The 19,155-nt window shown below is 38.6% G+C and overlaps 1 protein-coding gene across 2 annotated transcripts in view; it reads right to left on the reverse strand.

Moving 5' to 3' along the window:
• Positions 1 to 19,155, reverse strand: part of LOC124157854 — a 246,324-nt gene that overhangs the window by 151,357 nt on the left and 75,812 nt on the right. For both annotated transcript variants that reach the window (XM_046532915.1, XM_046532923.1), the window contains one exon: positions 17,002 to 17,110. In XM_046532915.1, coding sequence (XP_046388871.1) covers positions 17,002 to 17,102 — 101 coding nt within the window. In that variant the 5' untranslated portion in view covers positions 17,103 to 17,110. The remainder of the gene's footprint in view (positions 1 to 17,001; positions 17,111 to 19,155) is intronic.

The following is a 19,155-nucleotide window of genomic DNA, read 5'->3' on the forward strand; positions in this document are numbered from 1 at the left end:
AACAATATCCCCCTCCCCCCTCTTCGACTTCGTCACCGCCTCCCCCACAACAGCAGAGTTACGGAACAGTATCGCGGGATATTACGCAGTAAACGATTCTCGGCGCCGTAAAAAGTTGCTATACTCACCGCCATTATGTAATATTATTGACTTATTCAGAACCAGCTGTCGCAAAATTCGCTCGTTATAATTAATCACGCAGCCTTCGCTTCGCCAGAAAAAGATATTTACGATGCCAAGACACTTAACCGAAAGATTCGAGGCACTAAAAAGACGTCGAATACAAGAGCTGGACAGAAAACGTGCCATAGCTCGCGGCGATTTTTAAATGACTGGCCATAATCCTCAAAACGCAGCGTAGCAAGGCGAGTGACCTTCACCATCGTAAGAAGTATCACACTGTTAATGCTGAGCTGAATCTTCTCGTTTCGCGCAAAAATAACTTCCAAGTTTGACTCACTATTCAATGAATCGTACGACAGATGGTCCGTGAATAATAACCAACTTATAAGGAGCCCATCAATATTATAACATTACTGATAACAGTCGATGAGGTGGATGAGGGCATGTCGTAAGAGGTTACTAGGGGCAATATTTCAGAACCGGTTGACAGATCTGACTTAATATGGTCATTCGTGGGAGCTTGGAAGAAGCAATTTTTCTCATTTACTACCAGGCGAACACAAAGCAAACGATTTGTACCTCCACGAAGAATCCAACACGTCTCTCAGATGAACACCATGAGGTTAAACAAAATGACTATAGAAAAATTTGCGCTTTACTGAAGGCAATCATTAGTGGCACACGATAATTCTATCTGATATTGGAGAATTCTGAGGGTAAAGGATTGAATTGAACATTGAGCAGGCCTCATTCCAAATACGCATTCCACTGTACGTTTAGCATCAATTAAATATCCTGTTTATTCGATATAAATTCAAATGAAGTTTTAATGGTGCCACATAAAACTCTTCACCAATCGAGGCAAGCTGGCTGTCCCCATTTACCGGCTAATATCACTGTGACCTTTGAACCCTGTGTGACTCTTTCCATGGACTCATTCACATAGACATCATTGCAAAGCAATAGTTAACACTTATTCGTTACTATGTCCCTTCTTTTTCCATCTCTAAAACCTCGGCCGCGGTAAGATTTTCAAAAAGTGGTTTATTGCATCCCAAGCACAAAAACCTCAGAATTCAAAGTCTAAACAAAATATTCAGATAATTTGTTTATTTAATTTTTTTAATTGAACGCCCCGCAATTTTCTATCCATATTTGTAAGGTTACTTCTATTGAATTGTATATTTCCTCGATTTTTTCCAAGAAAGATGTTACAATTGTTACATACAGAAGAATGAGTATTGGTGAGGAGAAGTCTTAAGTGAGGGCTTTGGTAGCTTTGAAAATGTCTGAAAATGTGATTTGTATGAAAATTTCTCCGGTATTGGATTTCACAACTTCACATTCAACTGGCTATTGAACCCACATTAACTGGCCGAGAGGTAAACAAGGTAAAATTTAGTTTACACTTATAACAATACACAATCTTATCCAGAGCGCGTACCTAATATTATCAAAATCACGCAACTTTAAGACTCTAAAATTAGGAGCCCAAAAACACACACATTTAATGGGAGTGTGTACAGTGGCGGATACAGATGGGGGAGCGCAGGGGGCGCGCGACCCCCCTTGTGGGGCCGCCCGTATTGACAAACGTTGCAGAAGCACAATTGTAATTTCTTTATATTTATCATAAAATGGAATTGTCTTCTGTTTTTACATAATCACTTTAATTGAAACCTTCTTAAAATTTGCATATGACTTGATTATTTTTTATTACAATAAAAGTAAAGATAACTCAAGGTATCTTTGGCGCCCCCCCTTGAGTTTTTTATGCATCCGCAACTGAGTGTGTATATCGTGCTGCGGTAACATCACAGAAAGCGTAATAGACACGAATTATATCATTGCAACACCGAATATAGAATATCGAGAAAAACAACAAAAAAGAAAGATAAGGTCCAGATGAACCCATGCATGGATTTAGCATTCAAAGATCGCGGCAGGAGGAGAGAGGATTAGTGGACGGGTTTCCAATGAAGCTGCCAATCGACGCGTCACATGCTTCCGTCGATTCAGACGAGTGGAAGTGAAGAAACAGAGCGAGAAAAATGGAGAAACGAGGAAAAATGTAAAGTGGCAAAATCGTCTCGTATAGCCGCACAATCTATCGCCCCAGCTTTCAGTGAAAAATATCGCATACTTGGATAGCTATATGCATATCCGCAAATTGCAGTAAAAACAAAACCTCTTGAAGCACCAAATAGTAAGTATTTGAAACCACAAACTTGATTTCATAATCTATTTCAGATCCAGCAGTTAAAGAAAAACAAACTACATCAGACGGAACTACATTAGTGATGGAAAAATCCATTACGATCAAAATCGAAAATCGAATGTAAAAAATCGAGGAAATCGAGATCGTGCCATATTCTTCGAGTGTCGATCCAAACTCTATTTTTCAACTTCGACCTTGAACATTTCGTTAGATGTGAGCAGCATCACCACCGGTCAATGATAACGTCATCCGTGACGAGCGAAAGACTTTTCTCGAAGACCGGTAAAATTGGAAAGACACGCCCTCAATCATCAAGAAGGCATATCGATCAGTTGATCTTTCTTAAAAATTTTAGTACAGCCGAATAATTTCAAGCAATGACCCCATAAACTTAATGTGCTCGAATTTTTAAATTTTTACTAAAAATAATTCAACCATGTATTCTGATTATATTTTGTTGATATTTTCTCTATTTCTCAAATGTGTATTTTGAGTTTTAATCAAACGAATAATAAACATGATTTTGTTCGAACTATATATTTTTCAAAAAAGAATCGTCCATTTTTTTCGATTAATCGATCTTTTCGTTCAATTTTCGATATTTGGTGAAAAGTTGAGCTTTTCACTTCGATTATAAATCGATTATTACCGAAAATTTTCCATCACTAATCAGAGTGCGAATAACGCAATAAAAAATAATGTGGAAGAATAATTCGAATGAATGTTCAACAATTCAATGAATTTATTGCGGTCCCACAGAAGAAATTATCGCGACATGAATAGAATATAGCGAGCGTGGTAGCCTAGTGGATATAGAACTTGGCATCTCAATTATGGGCCCTGGATTCCAAGCCCGTATGAAGCCTTTCAACTCCCATAAGCATTATAATCTCTCTCTTGACCCTGATAGTCTTAAAACGTCAGTTTTTTTCAATCAGAAGCAGATAACATTAGTAAAAGTCCCTTGAAAAGCGATAAGTTTAGATAAGGAGTTGTTTTCCCCAATTTAGGGGTTGCGTAAAAATGGAGGGTGATAGAAAAAAACGGAGGCCATTTTCGGATTCAGCGAACCAAAATTAGCCAGAAACACCCTAAATTGTTGCGGGGCATTTTTTGAACAACTTTTTTTTTGCAGAACAGTCTTATTCGTCGAAGTAAGAGGTGACACAGGGATACATAAAGTTCCCCTATCTTGAATGGGAGTAAGTCACACTTTTGAAGTTTCAGCCAGCGCGAGTTCCACCACCATATATCTAAACGAACTTGAGGGCACCCATTGAACAAGTGAAATTAAAATGTAGTTGAGAACACGGCAAAAATCGTAACTATACTCAAAAGGGAGAATGGGATGAGAAGTAAGAATGGAAAGAAACCCCACGTCTATGCTAGCCTGATGTTAGGGAGCAGTGGGTCTACTCTGGTTTTGCGACTCGCCTGATATCCATGAGAATTCGATGGTTTCTAGAAAGTTGTGCGTATTTATTGCAAATATTTTAACGAGAATGTGACGAAACAAACCCTACGCTAGGATATAGAGAAAACAAGCGAGGGTTTGTTTACGAACGAGACTTGGTCTCCAAGTGGACTAAGCCTCAGTTTGTGTTGAAATTTTTAAGTACTTTTCTCCCTCCCCTGAGAATCCAAATATTTTCGAGGAATCTCCATGGACCTGCAGAGATATGAAGCCGAAATAGCGGGATGAGAAGGCAACCATGCCAACCACAACAACCCGATCCTCAAGAGTGGTAGTTTTGTAATGGGCAACATGGCAGCGTGCAAGTTCAAAGCTTGTGTGCACCTACCACCTGCATGAGAATCGAGAATGCGTTACAGCCAAGTTTCAAGTTACTGAAGCTGTTTCAATTCTGTGAGGAGCAGGCGCATACGCCGGAGGCAACAAAGGCTCAGCCGATGGAAGAGAGGCGACAAGAGCGCTAGGAGGAGGAGTTGATGGATCACGTTAAGCAAACAAAACACTGCCTTGGGCGCGGAACGGGGTCGCGCGGGAGATGCGCCCGTGGCATTGACGGAGAATGTAAAAGAGGGTGTGGGAGGAGGGAGATGGAAGGTATCCACTCAGGTGGACAAATCTTCATGAAGACATGCAGCGAGTAATGCTCTCGAATTCTTTGTAAGAAAATCCACTACAGTGAGAATGCCATTCAATGCTACTCACCATGGGCGTACCCAGCGAAAGGCAGGTGGGGGGGGGGGCTGCCCTCTCTCCAAAGAAGCAAAAATCGCAAAAGTCTTTAAGCAAAATCAGTACTGAATTGAAACGAAAGTATTCACCAAATTATCTTTAAACCCACGAAAAATGATATGTATTAGCATAAGATATGTAACTAAAATAAAACTATTTTCCAAGAAATAATCTCATAAACTAATAAAGCGCTGTTATAATTTTCTTAAAATGTTGTTTTTATTCACTTTTTCCATGCTAAAATATCACAACTTGGCTCGCCCCACCGCTAGACCATGGCTTGCCCCCCTCCCTAGTTATGATCCTGGGCATTACGCCCTTGCTACTCACTATTGTTCGATGAGTTACGCCTGAAATATTTATGAGATAGAAAGAGAAAGTATAGGCCGAGCTTAACCGTCAAATTCGGTTACTATTTAGTCGTAATTATTCCACACCAAATGAAGTGTAAACTATCCTACGCTTACAATAGTATTGGGGTTAAATTGATATGGAGACACAATAGATTCTGGGATCATCGGGTATAGTAACAGGTACAATATGTTTCGCAATTCATGTCATTAATTGCTGCTTCTCCATCCCTTCATCCCGGTATTCCAATGATTTGATACTAACCTTCCATGAAAAAACTCATTTTAATTACTAACCATAAACTTTAATTGAAGAGACACTTTCCCGGCGTATTTGAGCACTGAATGTTTCTCGGGCTTCCTTTCGGGTTAGAAAATCCATTGTCGCTAACGTTTCGAAGAGTCCGTTGCTCATCGTCTTGAGGGCAGTCTGATGCACAGATCGAACAACAGGACTTACATACGATTGCCCAGTGGTCATGTCGGAATCATCCACTAATCGCATCCGGCTTCCCCCCGGGGAAATTGTGTACAAGCCCGGTAGTTCGATTCTGACATCAGACTGCCCTGAAGACGATGAACAACTTGCTCTTCGAAACGTTGGCTACGATGGAGTTTTTAACCCGAGAGGAAGCCCAAAAAAATTCAGTGAGCCATAAACCAACTTAAGATTTATGTACAAGTTTATTTCTGCTGTAGACCCGTGCTGCATGGAACTATGCATAATATTGGGACCTTACACACCTACATGCATTCATACTGTTACGAAAAGGATCCATAATACATGTACACTGTACATTGTAAACACATATACAATGTATAGTGTACATGTATTCAGAATTTGTTTCGACAAGCAGAAAGCGTGTAGGGGAATGCATTCTGGTGAAAACTCACCCTCACTCACACTCGTGATGTGAATCACTGCAAAGTACCATGTAGTTGTCACTGCTTTCACTAGTTTCGTTGATTTCAAATATCAACGTCTACCTACTGCACATGTGACCACTTCCGTAAGGATTATCTCGGAGGCTCTTCGAGAAAAGAAATTATAATTTGTTGCTTATTTCAAAATGTATATTTTAAGGTGTCCAGATCGTATATTATGTTGACAACAAAGATAATGAACAAAAAATTCCAATCTATAATTAACTGAAGCCTAATTTAGCCAAATTATCTTTTAAAAAACATGAGTAATCTTCTAGGTGAAATAAATAATCCTTAGCGCAAACGGAAGAAGATTTAACAGAAGTCTTACAGTAGAAACACGATATATGGAACAAACTGATATTTGGATATGATAATGACGCTAAGACGAAAATATTTTTAAATTTTGATGGAACAATATTATACAAAGCTTTAGATATTATATACGGGTAATACCTCGGATGAAATTGAATCTGAGGATATAGAAGAATCAGATCGTGAACTCGAAAGTAGGCAGAGAGTAAATGTAGATCACTGGTAGTGATCAAGGAAAGAATTCCAAACATCCTGTGGAGAGATTTTTCATTTGGCTAAGTAAGAATTTGGAGAAAAGGATGACGAGTGTTATTATTAAATAAATATCCGATGAAACACTGCACACACTAATATCCATTCTAACACAATGAAGAATATTTACCTCAAGGACCTATGCGTCATTAGAAGAAGGTCAAAATATGCTTATGATTAAGAAGCATAATTAGCTTATAAGGATAATATGCACTAACCATTCTCACTTATAATCGCAGGGAATCAATAATCGTACCAACAGCAACTAATGTAACGCTAAAAACTCAAATAAACCTTATTTTCTCGAAAAATAACGATAGCATAGTGTTAATCAATTGCAGACCGTTAATTCCCAAGTTGCCTGAACTTGGAAGAAAAACTTTTACCGTGATGAAATTATTACCAATCGTACTTGTTATCCTACCCTCTGATTTAATTTTATGAAATTTTATATAAGAATATTTAAAAAAGCATCTTATGTTAAGGGTGCTGGCCACCTAGCCAATACTATTTAACTCACCTGGATGATTCAAGAGTATTTCCGTTTAAAGCTTGCTTAGTTGTGAAATCACAGAGTAAAAGCATATTAAAAACGAAAGCACCGGCCGCTTATGATATAATGATAATTGTAAAAAAACATGCGTCATTTTCAAGCAATTTTGTTGGTTGCAAATCCAAAAAAAATAAAAAGGTAATACAAATTTCGAAACGGATAAATAGAAGCAGCGTAGGTTTATTTCCCACTGAAGTTGATGATGATGCTGATAGCAAAAATCAGAATATATTTTAGAACAGTATTTGTATGCGGAAATTGTTTTGGTTAGCGATGTCAGTGCTTCCAATTAAAATTAACCTCTTTAATAACCTCTTCATTTTAGAGCTACAACGTAACCTTAGAAGAGCAGCTAAGCGATAGTACTCGTTTGAGGGTTGACGACAATCTTTTCAAAGTGGCCCAACGGCTTAAGAATCTTAGGTCCTCTACGTCCTCAAAGCTGGCAGCCATCTTCTCCATTACAATTCCGAACGGCACGAATGGAGTACTGAGATTCCCTGGTTATCAGAGAATGATATGCTTAGCCTCAATACTCTCACTCTAGATTATAATTTGAGCGAATTAACAATATAAGATGGTTTCCACGTTTCCACCTACTGAAGGATGGCACTGATTTCGCGGGTAATATGAATATGCATCGTGAGAGGAGGATTAAAATAAACAATAAAATTCCCTGCAGTTTGGACGGCCAATTACACCGATATTTAAGTGGGTTATCGCTAAAAATGAGTTAAACAACTATCGTATCTCCTTTGGCGTTTAAATGCTTAGGCCAGATAAGAACATCCATCAGTCCGTTAAAGAATTATCCCACTTCGAGCGGAATTCGAACAAAAATGATCTCACAACGAGCAAGCCGAGTCTAATTTGAGATACGACTCTCGACTACGCTGACACATCGCCTGTTTCACCTTAACCTCTTTTAGCATCATTGCTTGATTCTTCGGAGTAACCGTTTGTCGTTGAACGACTCATGTTTCCGATGGCTGCTCCGAATTGGGAATGAGGCTAGTGATCGACGTGTCCCGTTAAAATTAAGATAACATAGAAAAAAAACACTTTCGATTGTGGTTAACGAGTTACAAGTAACGGATATTATAAATGAAACCTAAAAAATCTTACCTACTAACATGCTGTCACTGATAACTTATTGAGTGCTGGATACTTAAATCTATTTCTGCAAATATCCCTCAAATAATACAGGAAAAAGCAGGTGTACTTCCAAACTGAAATATATAAAACATTTTGTAACTATCCCACAAAAATGATAAAACTCCAAATATTACCTACCCCACCAAAATTAAGACTAAATTGCTGAGGTATTAGATTTTCTTCTGACCATTCTAACCTAAGGACAGCAGTGCCTCATAAGGAATTGACATACTTGCGCGGATGGTTTTAATAGCACGATGTTTAAGGATTAAACACTTGTACCAAGAAACGGATGATACGAGTTAAATTAAGAGGAGCGTAACAAAGCGGGAGATCTTACTGGAACTAATCGTCCAATCAAGGGTAGTCATTATTCTACCGCGACGAACAGCGCCGACGTGGAAGCAAACATAATGAAGCTCAACGCAGTTGATGATCCCGCGGATGCGCGAGTGTAAACGAAAAGCATTCCGATCACGAATTAGAAAACGCGTCGACCACCGAGCAAAAAAAAGGAGATGAAGCATAGGAAGGAGACGATGGAGGAGGAGGAGGAGTGGCATTATACCCACTATGCGTGAGGTGATCAGTGAAAACGCATCCTCGTCGGGGAGGAACAGGTTAGCGCGTGAAATTCCTTAAAGCATCGTCCCAATTCCGAGCATCTCTCCACTCCGAAATCCATGCGGGAGAAAACTTATACTCCCTTGCCATCCCCGGGGCGATGGATGAGCGATGGAGAGGGGGGGGTGAGGAAAGAGGGGGGAGGGAGAGAGAGTATGTGTTTGATAGGGTGTGTGTGAGGAGGTAGGAGAACGGGATACGATGGAATGATGCGGAGAAAGTGAAAGAATAAACGGAAGGGGGGAAAGGAGAAAACACTGGGTAAATCCAGTGAGTTGAACCCATACCCATCTGATAAAACATGTTGACATTTATTAAGTACTTGGTGCTTTCTCGACGGATAAAAAATGAAGTCGTTTTGAGGCAACAGCCGGGTTAGAATATTATAATAATGATAATATATATAATCCTCCATACACATGTAGGTACATGTAATATGTACTTATGTTAATAATTTCTATCCTGGGAGGTAAGTTAGACTGTAAGGCAAAAAGCCTGTAATTAGGCTAACTTCAAAATTATTAAATGCGAAAATGAAAAAAAATAAAACCAAAAATACTCATTACCTACAGAAAAACATGGAAAGAATTTTAATAATTAAAATAAATCAAAACTATGGTGACTGAATGGTGACCACTACTATTCATCTCCAACTAATACCAATACGAAAAATTAAGACTTTCTCCCGATAATTTTACTTGTGTTCGTTCACTTCGTGTAACTTGATAGTAGAGATATCGAAAATATTGTGCGCTGGTTCATGTCAGCTTATAGTAGGTTGCCTTAGCAAGACCGTTAGCTGAGAAAAGTTCAACTTTTCCCTTAATTCAAGCAGATGGTAGGGAGATAGAAACGCGTATCGATAGTTCAAAAATCATTGAAAGTCATCTTGAATCCATTTCATGATTGTTGTGCAGTATGAGCTCCGTTTTGTGGAATGTTTTATTTCTTGGTCTGAGCATTAATATGCCAAGTTAGGCCGACTTTAATTATTTAGAATCTTGGATTAAGTCAGCCTTGTAGGCGGCGTGGATATTGATCTACTCTGTAATCCTGGTGGTGTCGGTTCGAGTTCTGACAGAGCCTTTCACGGCTGAGGGCATGGGCAGTGTTTGTTGGCTACTGGTCGTTTTAGCCCCTTAGTAAGAATGGAAGATAATTCCTAGGGTTAATTAAATATCAGGTGTACATGGACCATCAGGAATATCCGGAAAAGTGAAAAAAAAAGTTTGACGCTCTGGCTTATCCCCACGGAAGAGTTAGGTTCAAATTTCAGTATGGATTTTCTGTGAGATTCCCCTTTTCTTTATGATGGAGAAATATCGGGTTTTCTAAGAGGCACCGTGACTATGAGATTAACCGGATATCTGCACTTTCATCAAGACGGCGGATACTGATGACAGGTTCCACGGGACCTTCCAACCACTTTTTCAATTTTTTCTCCCGCATCACCAATACACCAATCTTTACACGAAGGCTAAAATTTCGTCGGACGGCAACCACCATCACTGCATGCCAAACAAGCAAGACCGAGAATTTAACGAGGAAAAAGAGTAGCGTTTCGAAAGATTTGGCCGGACGAACTTTCGTCTGCAATTCCAAAAGTAAAAACGGAATCCTCTATGAAATAAATGAGAAAAGAGAAATAGAAAATTCACACGGAGGAACACGCGAAAAACCATTCTAAATTAGAAACTGCGGACGAAAAATCAGCAAGGGAGGGGACTAATGGAAATACTTGGGATAAGTTGAGTAACATTTGTGCGTATTGCAATGGAGGAGGAAAAGGTGCCGTAATGAAGATCAACGATAGAAGACAGAGAGAGAAAGAGAGAACAAGGATAAATTTGTAATGGTATTGCTTCATTCCCACCTAGCAGGTCTTCCACGTGAAGATGACTCTGAGAACTGAAATTAGTTGTGTGTCTTCAAATTTAAAAAGTGGAAAAGCGCTAAAGTTTCAACAAAGGATGCCGTTCACTCCACTCCGAATCGGTCGATATTATAATATTGCCATGCATAGGGTTTGGAGACAACAAAGTTATACAGAAAAATATAAGTAATAAGAGTTTCAGTACCACAGCATGTGTAATGGTTGTTTTGGATAAGGGAAGTTGAACATTAGCATAAAAGAACAGGTAACAGAAGCAGCTTCTGAATATCAAGTCGAAAGATGAAATCAGGGATGATGATGCATAAACGGTCGAAAAATTTGCATCTACACGTGTAAATGTGTTTATTTTATGCGTGTGTTGAAAAAGTCTGTCAATCTCGCATTTGAGTTGCGTATGCGCATTTGAGTGGCGCGTATGATTAGAGGAGTTGTGTGAGGCGGCAAGGACGGTGTAACAGCTGTCAGACTGGTCAGGAAGAGTGAAAAAAACGGGTAACGCAGAGGTACCTACTCTCTCACAAGCGGTGAAACTGGCTCTTTATTCGGCTCTCATGGGAGTAATAAGGCAAATGAGAACTGCCTTCTACCGAAAGAAACTTAAATGGTCCGTCCAAGGAGGGGAAAAAATAGTTTCTCTACCTTTTACCGGGAAGAAATTAAACCGGTTGGTGTGATTCTCGCGGGGGCAAAAATCGTTCGGAGTCTTTTTTTTACGATGGATTGATAATGGGAAAGTCTTAATTTACGGTAAACAACTTTTACCGGGAGGTCACTCTCGCTTATTTTTTTTCGAAGTGACAGGTGCTTGATCGTCCACTCTCCTTTCAATTTTTTTGAAAGAGTCTCAAAAAGGCACTGAGTGACTCGCCTCGACAAGGATAATTGCATGGTTTTTTACACTTCAGCGTAAAATGAACCGAGTGCTTTCGTAGAGCTGAAACTTTCTGCCAATGTGCAGGATTTCATGGAAGGGCTATGATGAGAACAATTTCAGCGGTACATACGCTACCGTGATTTTCAATCGCCTAAGTTAGCATAAGAAGCATTAACGAGCCAAGAAAAATAGGAAATCAAAGGATTGAAATTTATGATTTATTATACGAATAAAAGAAATGAAATTAGTGAAGCAAACGATATATATCTTTGTATGAAACACTATTTTTATCACCATTAAGTAAGTAACAAATTACTCACTCAGTGTGTCTTCCGTAGGATTGGTTTGGATATATTAGGGTTCAGCTCATTCCAGGCAACAGGCAAGTTTACTTCACGCCTTTGGGGTCGGTGGCCAATTCATTTCTCAGAGTCACCTCGAACGACCACGACTAATAATTTCGAGGTTTCCAAATGCCGATTTGAACCCGGGATATTTCGATCAGGAACCAAGCTCTCAACCTACTACGCCTTTACGCCTTCGTTGAAATACGTCAAAAGATGATACAATTAGAATAGTTAATGACTATGAACTGGCAATACACGTGTGCGCCGACAGTGAAGTTTCGCTCGCCGGGTTGTAGTTTTGTGGCGAGTGGCGTGCGTTGGCGACCAAGGCAATGGTCTCGCTTACACTGGCATTGTGTTCACTGAGCAAAGTCGCGTGAAATATCGTTCATAAAACAGATCAGGGAACTACCTCAGGCCTCCTTGCCCTAAAGTGTGAATTAAAATTGCCTGCTGCCCGGAATGAGTTATATTCTCACGTATCCAAACCAACCCTATGGAAGACACACTGAGTGATTTCGTATGCTGATATATATTTTTTCAAAGGAGTCCTTCGTGTTGATTCAAGCCTTGATTCAATCTGCGTTATGTCAAAATATTCGGCAAACCTTTTAAGATTCTGAAGGAAATAACATGTGGAGAAGATATGTTCAGATAAAATTCTCATCAACTGTCACGCGACAATACAACAATTAAAGAATGACGATAACTATCAAACAGTAATGATTAGGACCTTGGTTAGATTGGGGGATTTCAAACATTTCTTTTCAAAATATCAAATTTAACGTCTTTTCTTTGAAACACCCATTGTATTGACTTAAGGTTGGATATTCGCGTTCAAACACGGCATCTTTTACTAAAAATCAAAATTCAGCAAGAGCAGCGGCTAAATAAATATATGGCCACGTTATCAACAGCAGCACAAACCAGGCAGAACTTTTAAAGGGCTTTTCTATTTTTCTAAGCTCCAGAAAGGCCAGACAAATATTTGAATTGGTGATATATTGGTGAATTGGTGACACAGAGAATTTGAAATTTTCCATCGTTTATACTGTCCAGCCTTGCAATTTATCGGAAACAGTTCCTCAGATCCGAGCTCAGTTTTTCAACCAAAATCACTCGAGCAGGGTTTACAAGCTTAACTTACAGGATTATGATACTCAGAAGACGAGCCTTAAATAACATGGAATTTTATCAAAACGGAAAGATAGCATCGTGGATTAATTTAAACCTATTTTTCCGCGGAAAACTAACAATCCAGATCCTTACGGGCTATAAGCTCAGCCACTCCAATATTTTCAGTAAATAGTTCATATTTATAGCCTCATCCAATAAAGAAAATGCTAGTTTCATACGGGATAAATGATCTTCGGAGGTAATACATAACCTAGCCACATATATAGGCTATTTGATGACCTTAGCAGCCAACGGGAATAATAAGGGGAATAATTTGTTTTGGAGATGATTGCAGATAATGGCTGGTGGAGTACACAATATTGTTGCAACAAATTGATGCATGTAAACCACTGAACCTATATGTATATTTTTATCAGAGATTCACTTGTATCCCTTTTCAACAACAGTTTTGTTTCCAGCCTACCATCATGTGGACTTATCTCGAAAAATAAAAAATTGCACTTTTCCCCCTTGGCCCCCAAATAAATATATGGCCACCTTATCAACAGCAGCACAAACCAGGCAGAACTTTTAAAGGGCTTTTCTATTTTTCTAAGCTCCAGAAAGGCCAGACAAATATTTGTACTCGCAATAAGGCTGCAAATAACAAGTGTAAGGAATATTGGTTGCAACAGCTTCAAAGGTAAGATTTGAATAATTTTGCGAGAGCTTTCTCACGAACGATCTGCGATCGGAAAATGAGCATGGGAAGCAACAGTACGCCCCACGCTCGTGGGCCGAGTGAGATAAAATGTGAGAGAGAGCAAGAATATCTCTGGGATATGCGGCAGATGCCTCCGACTTCATTATGATGGCCGGATGCACTTTATGGAAACGTCGTCATTTAAATAAATATTACCTCGACTCATTTCTTTTTTCGCGTTCATACCATCATTAATTCCGCTCGAATTGACGAAGGAAGGCATTCTCCAACCGGAAAGAACCGCCCCCATGCGAGCCATCGACGCTCCGATTGCTTACGCGGGGGTAAATCATCGCCTCGTCTTCCTTCACTTTCTCATTAATCATCGAAATAAAGCAAAAGCCGGTAACGAGCAATCAGATGAATTGAGGCCGATTCAGATCGAAAAAAAGGAACACTTTCGCCCACTTTCCCAGGCAGATACAAAAACATGCTGGCTAGGGAGGAAAGCAAATAGCTAGCCTCTGATTTAGTGCATAACATTTTATTCATGAGCTGAAGATTTTTACATCAGATACCATGGGGGATAAAAATTATTGGACCGACAATAATGCACTTCCAAGAAGACAATAAATATTCAATGACTTTCGCAGTATAGACCATGAATATTTTAATGCAATGGAAAGATTTGGCAAAAAAATAATGTACGGAATTTTAAATGGATCTTTAAAGATGCAACTGCGAAACCATATCGTCAAGAGCTTGAACTCGGCTCAATTTTCGATATTTAAATGGCTAAGTATAGCTATAATCGAGAGTTAAATGACGCTGACATCTGATACATTTACATTAAACAAAATATAATTAATAGATATTCCATACGGGCTCATTGTATTTATATAACGAAAGACCGAACAAGACGAGAAATAACGAACGGTGTGCCTTAAACCACAGAAAGGCTCCACTATTTAATTTCAGATGTAAAACTTAATAGGAGAATGATAATTGTCCTAAATCCTCGCAAGAGTCACATTTTTTCCATTATGTCACGTATTTTTACCACTACCATGCTACTGGGTATCACCAGAATTACATCCATTCCATTGTCTTCCCGTTCTGGGGGACAGAGGGAGGACAAGAAGGATAGACAGAGACTTCGAGGGTTCTGGGCGAACCCTCACCAGGGTTACAACGCACCGGGGCCAGGAACCAAGCACGAAGCTTATACGCCCGCGCACCCGGGGAGGGGGAAGAAAGGAAGGAAAAAGGATGGAGACGCCGTCGCGATCGGAGCCCGCCGACGCCTCCAGGGAAAGGAAAGGGTTGGAAGGGAGGGAAATAGGGATAAAACACTCCAGTGCTATGGAAGCAAAGGAGGCCCTACCTAGCGAAACCAAGCGAAGCTATTTCTCTGCCACCATCCCGGGGAGATTTTTCTATGAGGAAGAAAAATCCCAATATAGGGACAGTGGGAAAGAAGGATAGACAGTAAAAAAAATGACGGTTCAATAGCTATGATAAAATAAAAAATAAACTAATTAAGTGAAACACGTAAATAAAAAGTCATATACAGCGGAAGAAAGACAGGCATAATTCAAAAACGCATCTTCTAAATGGCACGACTCAGAAATGGCATTTGAAGACGAAACATCTGTGTCAGTTGAAAGTACGAAAATGAAATTTGGATTACAGTAGGCTTAATCTAGATATAACAACAGAATTATTTCTGATTTTAGCGACTCAAAGAGGATAATTAAAAATTTTACCGAGGCACACCATGATATGGTTAATTAAATACTAACATACAGGAGAATTCCAATAGCTAGTTTTACAGTACCGAACAAACACAAGAATTCAATGGTGAAAAATTGAGTCCACAATTCATGAACATATATTTTGTATGTTAAATCCAAGTCACATTTAATAAGGATTTAGATAACATTACTAAAAATCATAAAGCATTTAAACTCAGGTAAAGCATTTAAACTCAGTTCTTTATGCCAACCTAGCTGAAGAATGCAACAAAAAAGTCGAATGAAAACATGAAAATTATTAATTATAAAAATATAATAGCCATGAATGGATATTCAATTAATTGGTGCTGTGTACAAATTAAAAAAGTGGCATAAGAATAGTCGGAGAGATAGCTAAAATCGGGTTTTATAGTTCTACATAGGACAAAAAATAATTCAGGGCAGTAATGTGTCTCCTGACTGTGCCGGGACACGCAATATTACCCATGAGGAACTCCTCGACCTTGATAGAAATTTGAATCCGACATATCAGACCAAATATAAAATTAAAAAAAAGGTAAAATATACCGGCTTCGGAGGGCATTTTGAGGGAAATCACGCCGCGAGCATACATATGTGAATGAGGAAGCCTCTGAGTCGTTACAAGGTATTCAACGAACAAGCAATTTTCAGTCAACCGGGCCTCACAAGAAATTATGATTTTACCATTATGCAATTCTACCTAACTTCTGGAATTTCTTATCTTTTATTACTGTTTTTCTACAGACGATTTTTTACTAAAATTTCACTACAACAATGGATGAAATTACTTTATTTTCCAGCCAAAGTCGAAACTTTATGAATGTATTCACATTAAATTTATAAGTGTTATTTCCCACAATATGGACCACCAGCACAGTGGCGCAGCGAGGGGGGGGGGGTTTGGGGGATAAACCCCCCCCTCCCCCAGAGCTCAGAGAAATTTTTAAGTTGAATCCATTTCACTTAATTGGATTGATATTGGTAATAGAATAGTGTAAGGATTATTAAAATTTCCCTCAGAAAGCCGTAAAACTCACCATTTTCAACCATTTATTTTAAAATTCCGCAATTTATCAATCTCGCACCAAACTCTTATCCTTGTGGGTATTCCATACCCCCCACACACCACGGTATTAGTTGCACCTGAACCGCCTCCCATGACTTTCGCTCGCTCGCGGTCGTTGAAAGGGTGCATAATTGTAGGACGTCACACCTAAACAGCTAATGATATTTCATCTTAAAAATGCCCTAATTAAATTGCGAATTTTAGGTCGTGATAGAAAAGTCGTAAATATCGATTATATTGTAACAATAGCGAAAAAAAATAAAAATTGTCATCGCAAATTTCCGTCCGGTTTCATTTATTTTCAAATGCATAAAAGTTCAGGAATAGTCTTGGAAAGGTTGACTGGAAATATAATAAAAATTAGGCGTTGTTTCACCTAATCACAAGTACTATCAGCTATTTCTTGCTATTTCTATTTCAGCTATTTCAGCTAGTTCACATTGGGAAGAGAGGCTCAGTGGTTAACTACGGTTGGTTTGAGGCAACAGAAAAAATAGGCTGGTACTCACCGTATTCTTTCCTGTTCCCGGCATCGCAGAGAGGCATCTCGTCGTAGTACCGACAGGATGCGCTGGTAGTCGGCCGACGAGGGAGACGAAGGCTCCTCCATCGCCACCTCTGGAAGAAAATGCGAACTATATCAATTTGCTGAATTAACCGCGAAGATCAAGACCTGATAAATGACGTGCAAATATTACAAACAAAAATATGAAAGAGAGCATAAAAAAGCAAGAAAAAACTACCATTTTATAAGCAAAAAACGAGGGAAAAGATTAAATTTTTATTCAAACTCCCTCTATAAGGCTATATGAAAACCTCTACATAAGTGGGGTAGTCAGGAATTTCGTTTGAAAAAACTTCATTTATTAAAGAAGTCGCTTGTAAAATCATGATTTTTTAATATTTTTTTTATTTTATGAAGGAAATAAATTCTGTTTTAATACTTCGAGGGGGTCGGACCCCCCAGATCTACCCCCTCGCTACGCCACTGCTGTACACATCATAGTAAAAGGATATAAAAGTGGTGGAGGAATCAATGATTTAGGATAAATATACCTCTCGATGAGTCGCAGCATTATAAAAAGTTACAAATTCCAAGGAAAAAACAACTACGTATCTCATGTTAACATGAGCGAAGCAAACGTTCACGAGAACTCTTTGAAGCATCTTTTATCAAAACAAATAGCTGTACCATGGGTACAGTTATTTGTTATTTGTTTTTCACAATTAGTGGACCTACATACAGTAGTGATTCCGGCATCCATTTAAATTTTAGCGGATCAACTAAAATTATCCTTTATGCTTAGTATGTAAGTATCTACGGAACCATGAAGTATGTGAAAATACCACATTTGGGGGTACTCTTCCTGCAGCGTAAAATATACCCCTGTATTCCAGATTTTATTATGTCTGGAGCAAGCCTGACGCCATTCTTTATTTCTTTTATAATAAAAATTGTTGTTAAGTTATTTACGTTAAAATAATTGATATTCATTGCTTCTTCTTTAAAAAAAATAAGTTGGTCCAACATTGTCTTGAAAAGATCCACTTCATTTTGAATGGATAATCATAAAATTGTGTTCATGCATTATTTTTACTTGCGCATATGCTAAATGTTTCACCATAAGTAAGCATATCCCCTACTTAGTTTGCTGGTGTGTATGAGAATCTACCTATATCTTCTGTGCAAGTGGATCCAAAAATGTATTGTGGACGTCTACTATATACCAGGTGGAAATCCTCAAATGTTGGTGGATATCCTAAAATTTTAAATGGACTCTTTTTTACATACATGTAATGCTATGTTATGGGTATACATGTTCACTATAATCAGATATGAAATATCAACCAATACTGTATGGATTCTGTATGGATATTTTCTTCAAATACCCAAATTGTAGTCATGTTGATAAGATAATCTTAAAAACATTTCGGCTATAAAACATTCTGTATATCCTTTTAGTATTGCTCTCTTTCTACAATCTCTAATGAATCATATATTTAGAGTTGTTCTTCAGTATGAGTTTTTTCATGTACACCAATTCTATCTGGAAATTAAAAAAGAAAACATTGGAGCAACATATTAAAAAAATAAATCCTTGGTGCTTGGTTATAAAATGAAAATAATTCTTGTGCAAATTTCATTCTATTAGACACACGGTTCTCAGTCATCCTGAAAAAATTATTGATTCCTGTCACAACGATTTTCACGGTCGGCCATTGCTTTTAGTATTCCGTGGAGATATATACATCCTCTTTTTTTTATTTTTACAAATTCTCTTCATCTACAAATTCATCATCGGCTATTAAGTTTCTGAACGAAGAATTAATTGAGTTAGACTTTAATGATGATTTAGAACCATGTCATCGAAGTCTTGTCAGAAAAGTTAACGAGGAAACCATGATGCAGACGTTTGAGAGAACATGAAGTCCAAGGCTTGGAAAAATCTGGGGAATAAAAAAACATAGCCTCCTTCCCTAACTCCACCCCATGTTCCAATCTCCGCTAACGCTTTAGTGATAGAAACAATAATGATGTCCCACTCAAGATAACAGAAGGCTCAGTGTCAGACAAAGACTGCCAATTCAGAATCTTATCCCCCTTTTAAGGACATTAGAGGGGTGTTTGGAGCGACCATTTCGGTAATGGAACCCTCTTGAGA

Source organism: Ischnura elegans, chromosome 1 (genome assembly GCF_921293095.1).
Source record: "Ischnura elegans chromosome 1, ioIscEleg1.1, whole genome shotgun sequence".
NCBI classification, from domain to species: domain Eukaryota; kingdom Metazoa; phylum Arthropoda; class Insecta; order Odonata; family Coenagrionidae; genus Ischnura; species Ischnura elegans.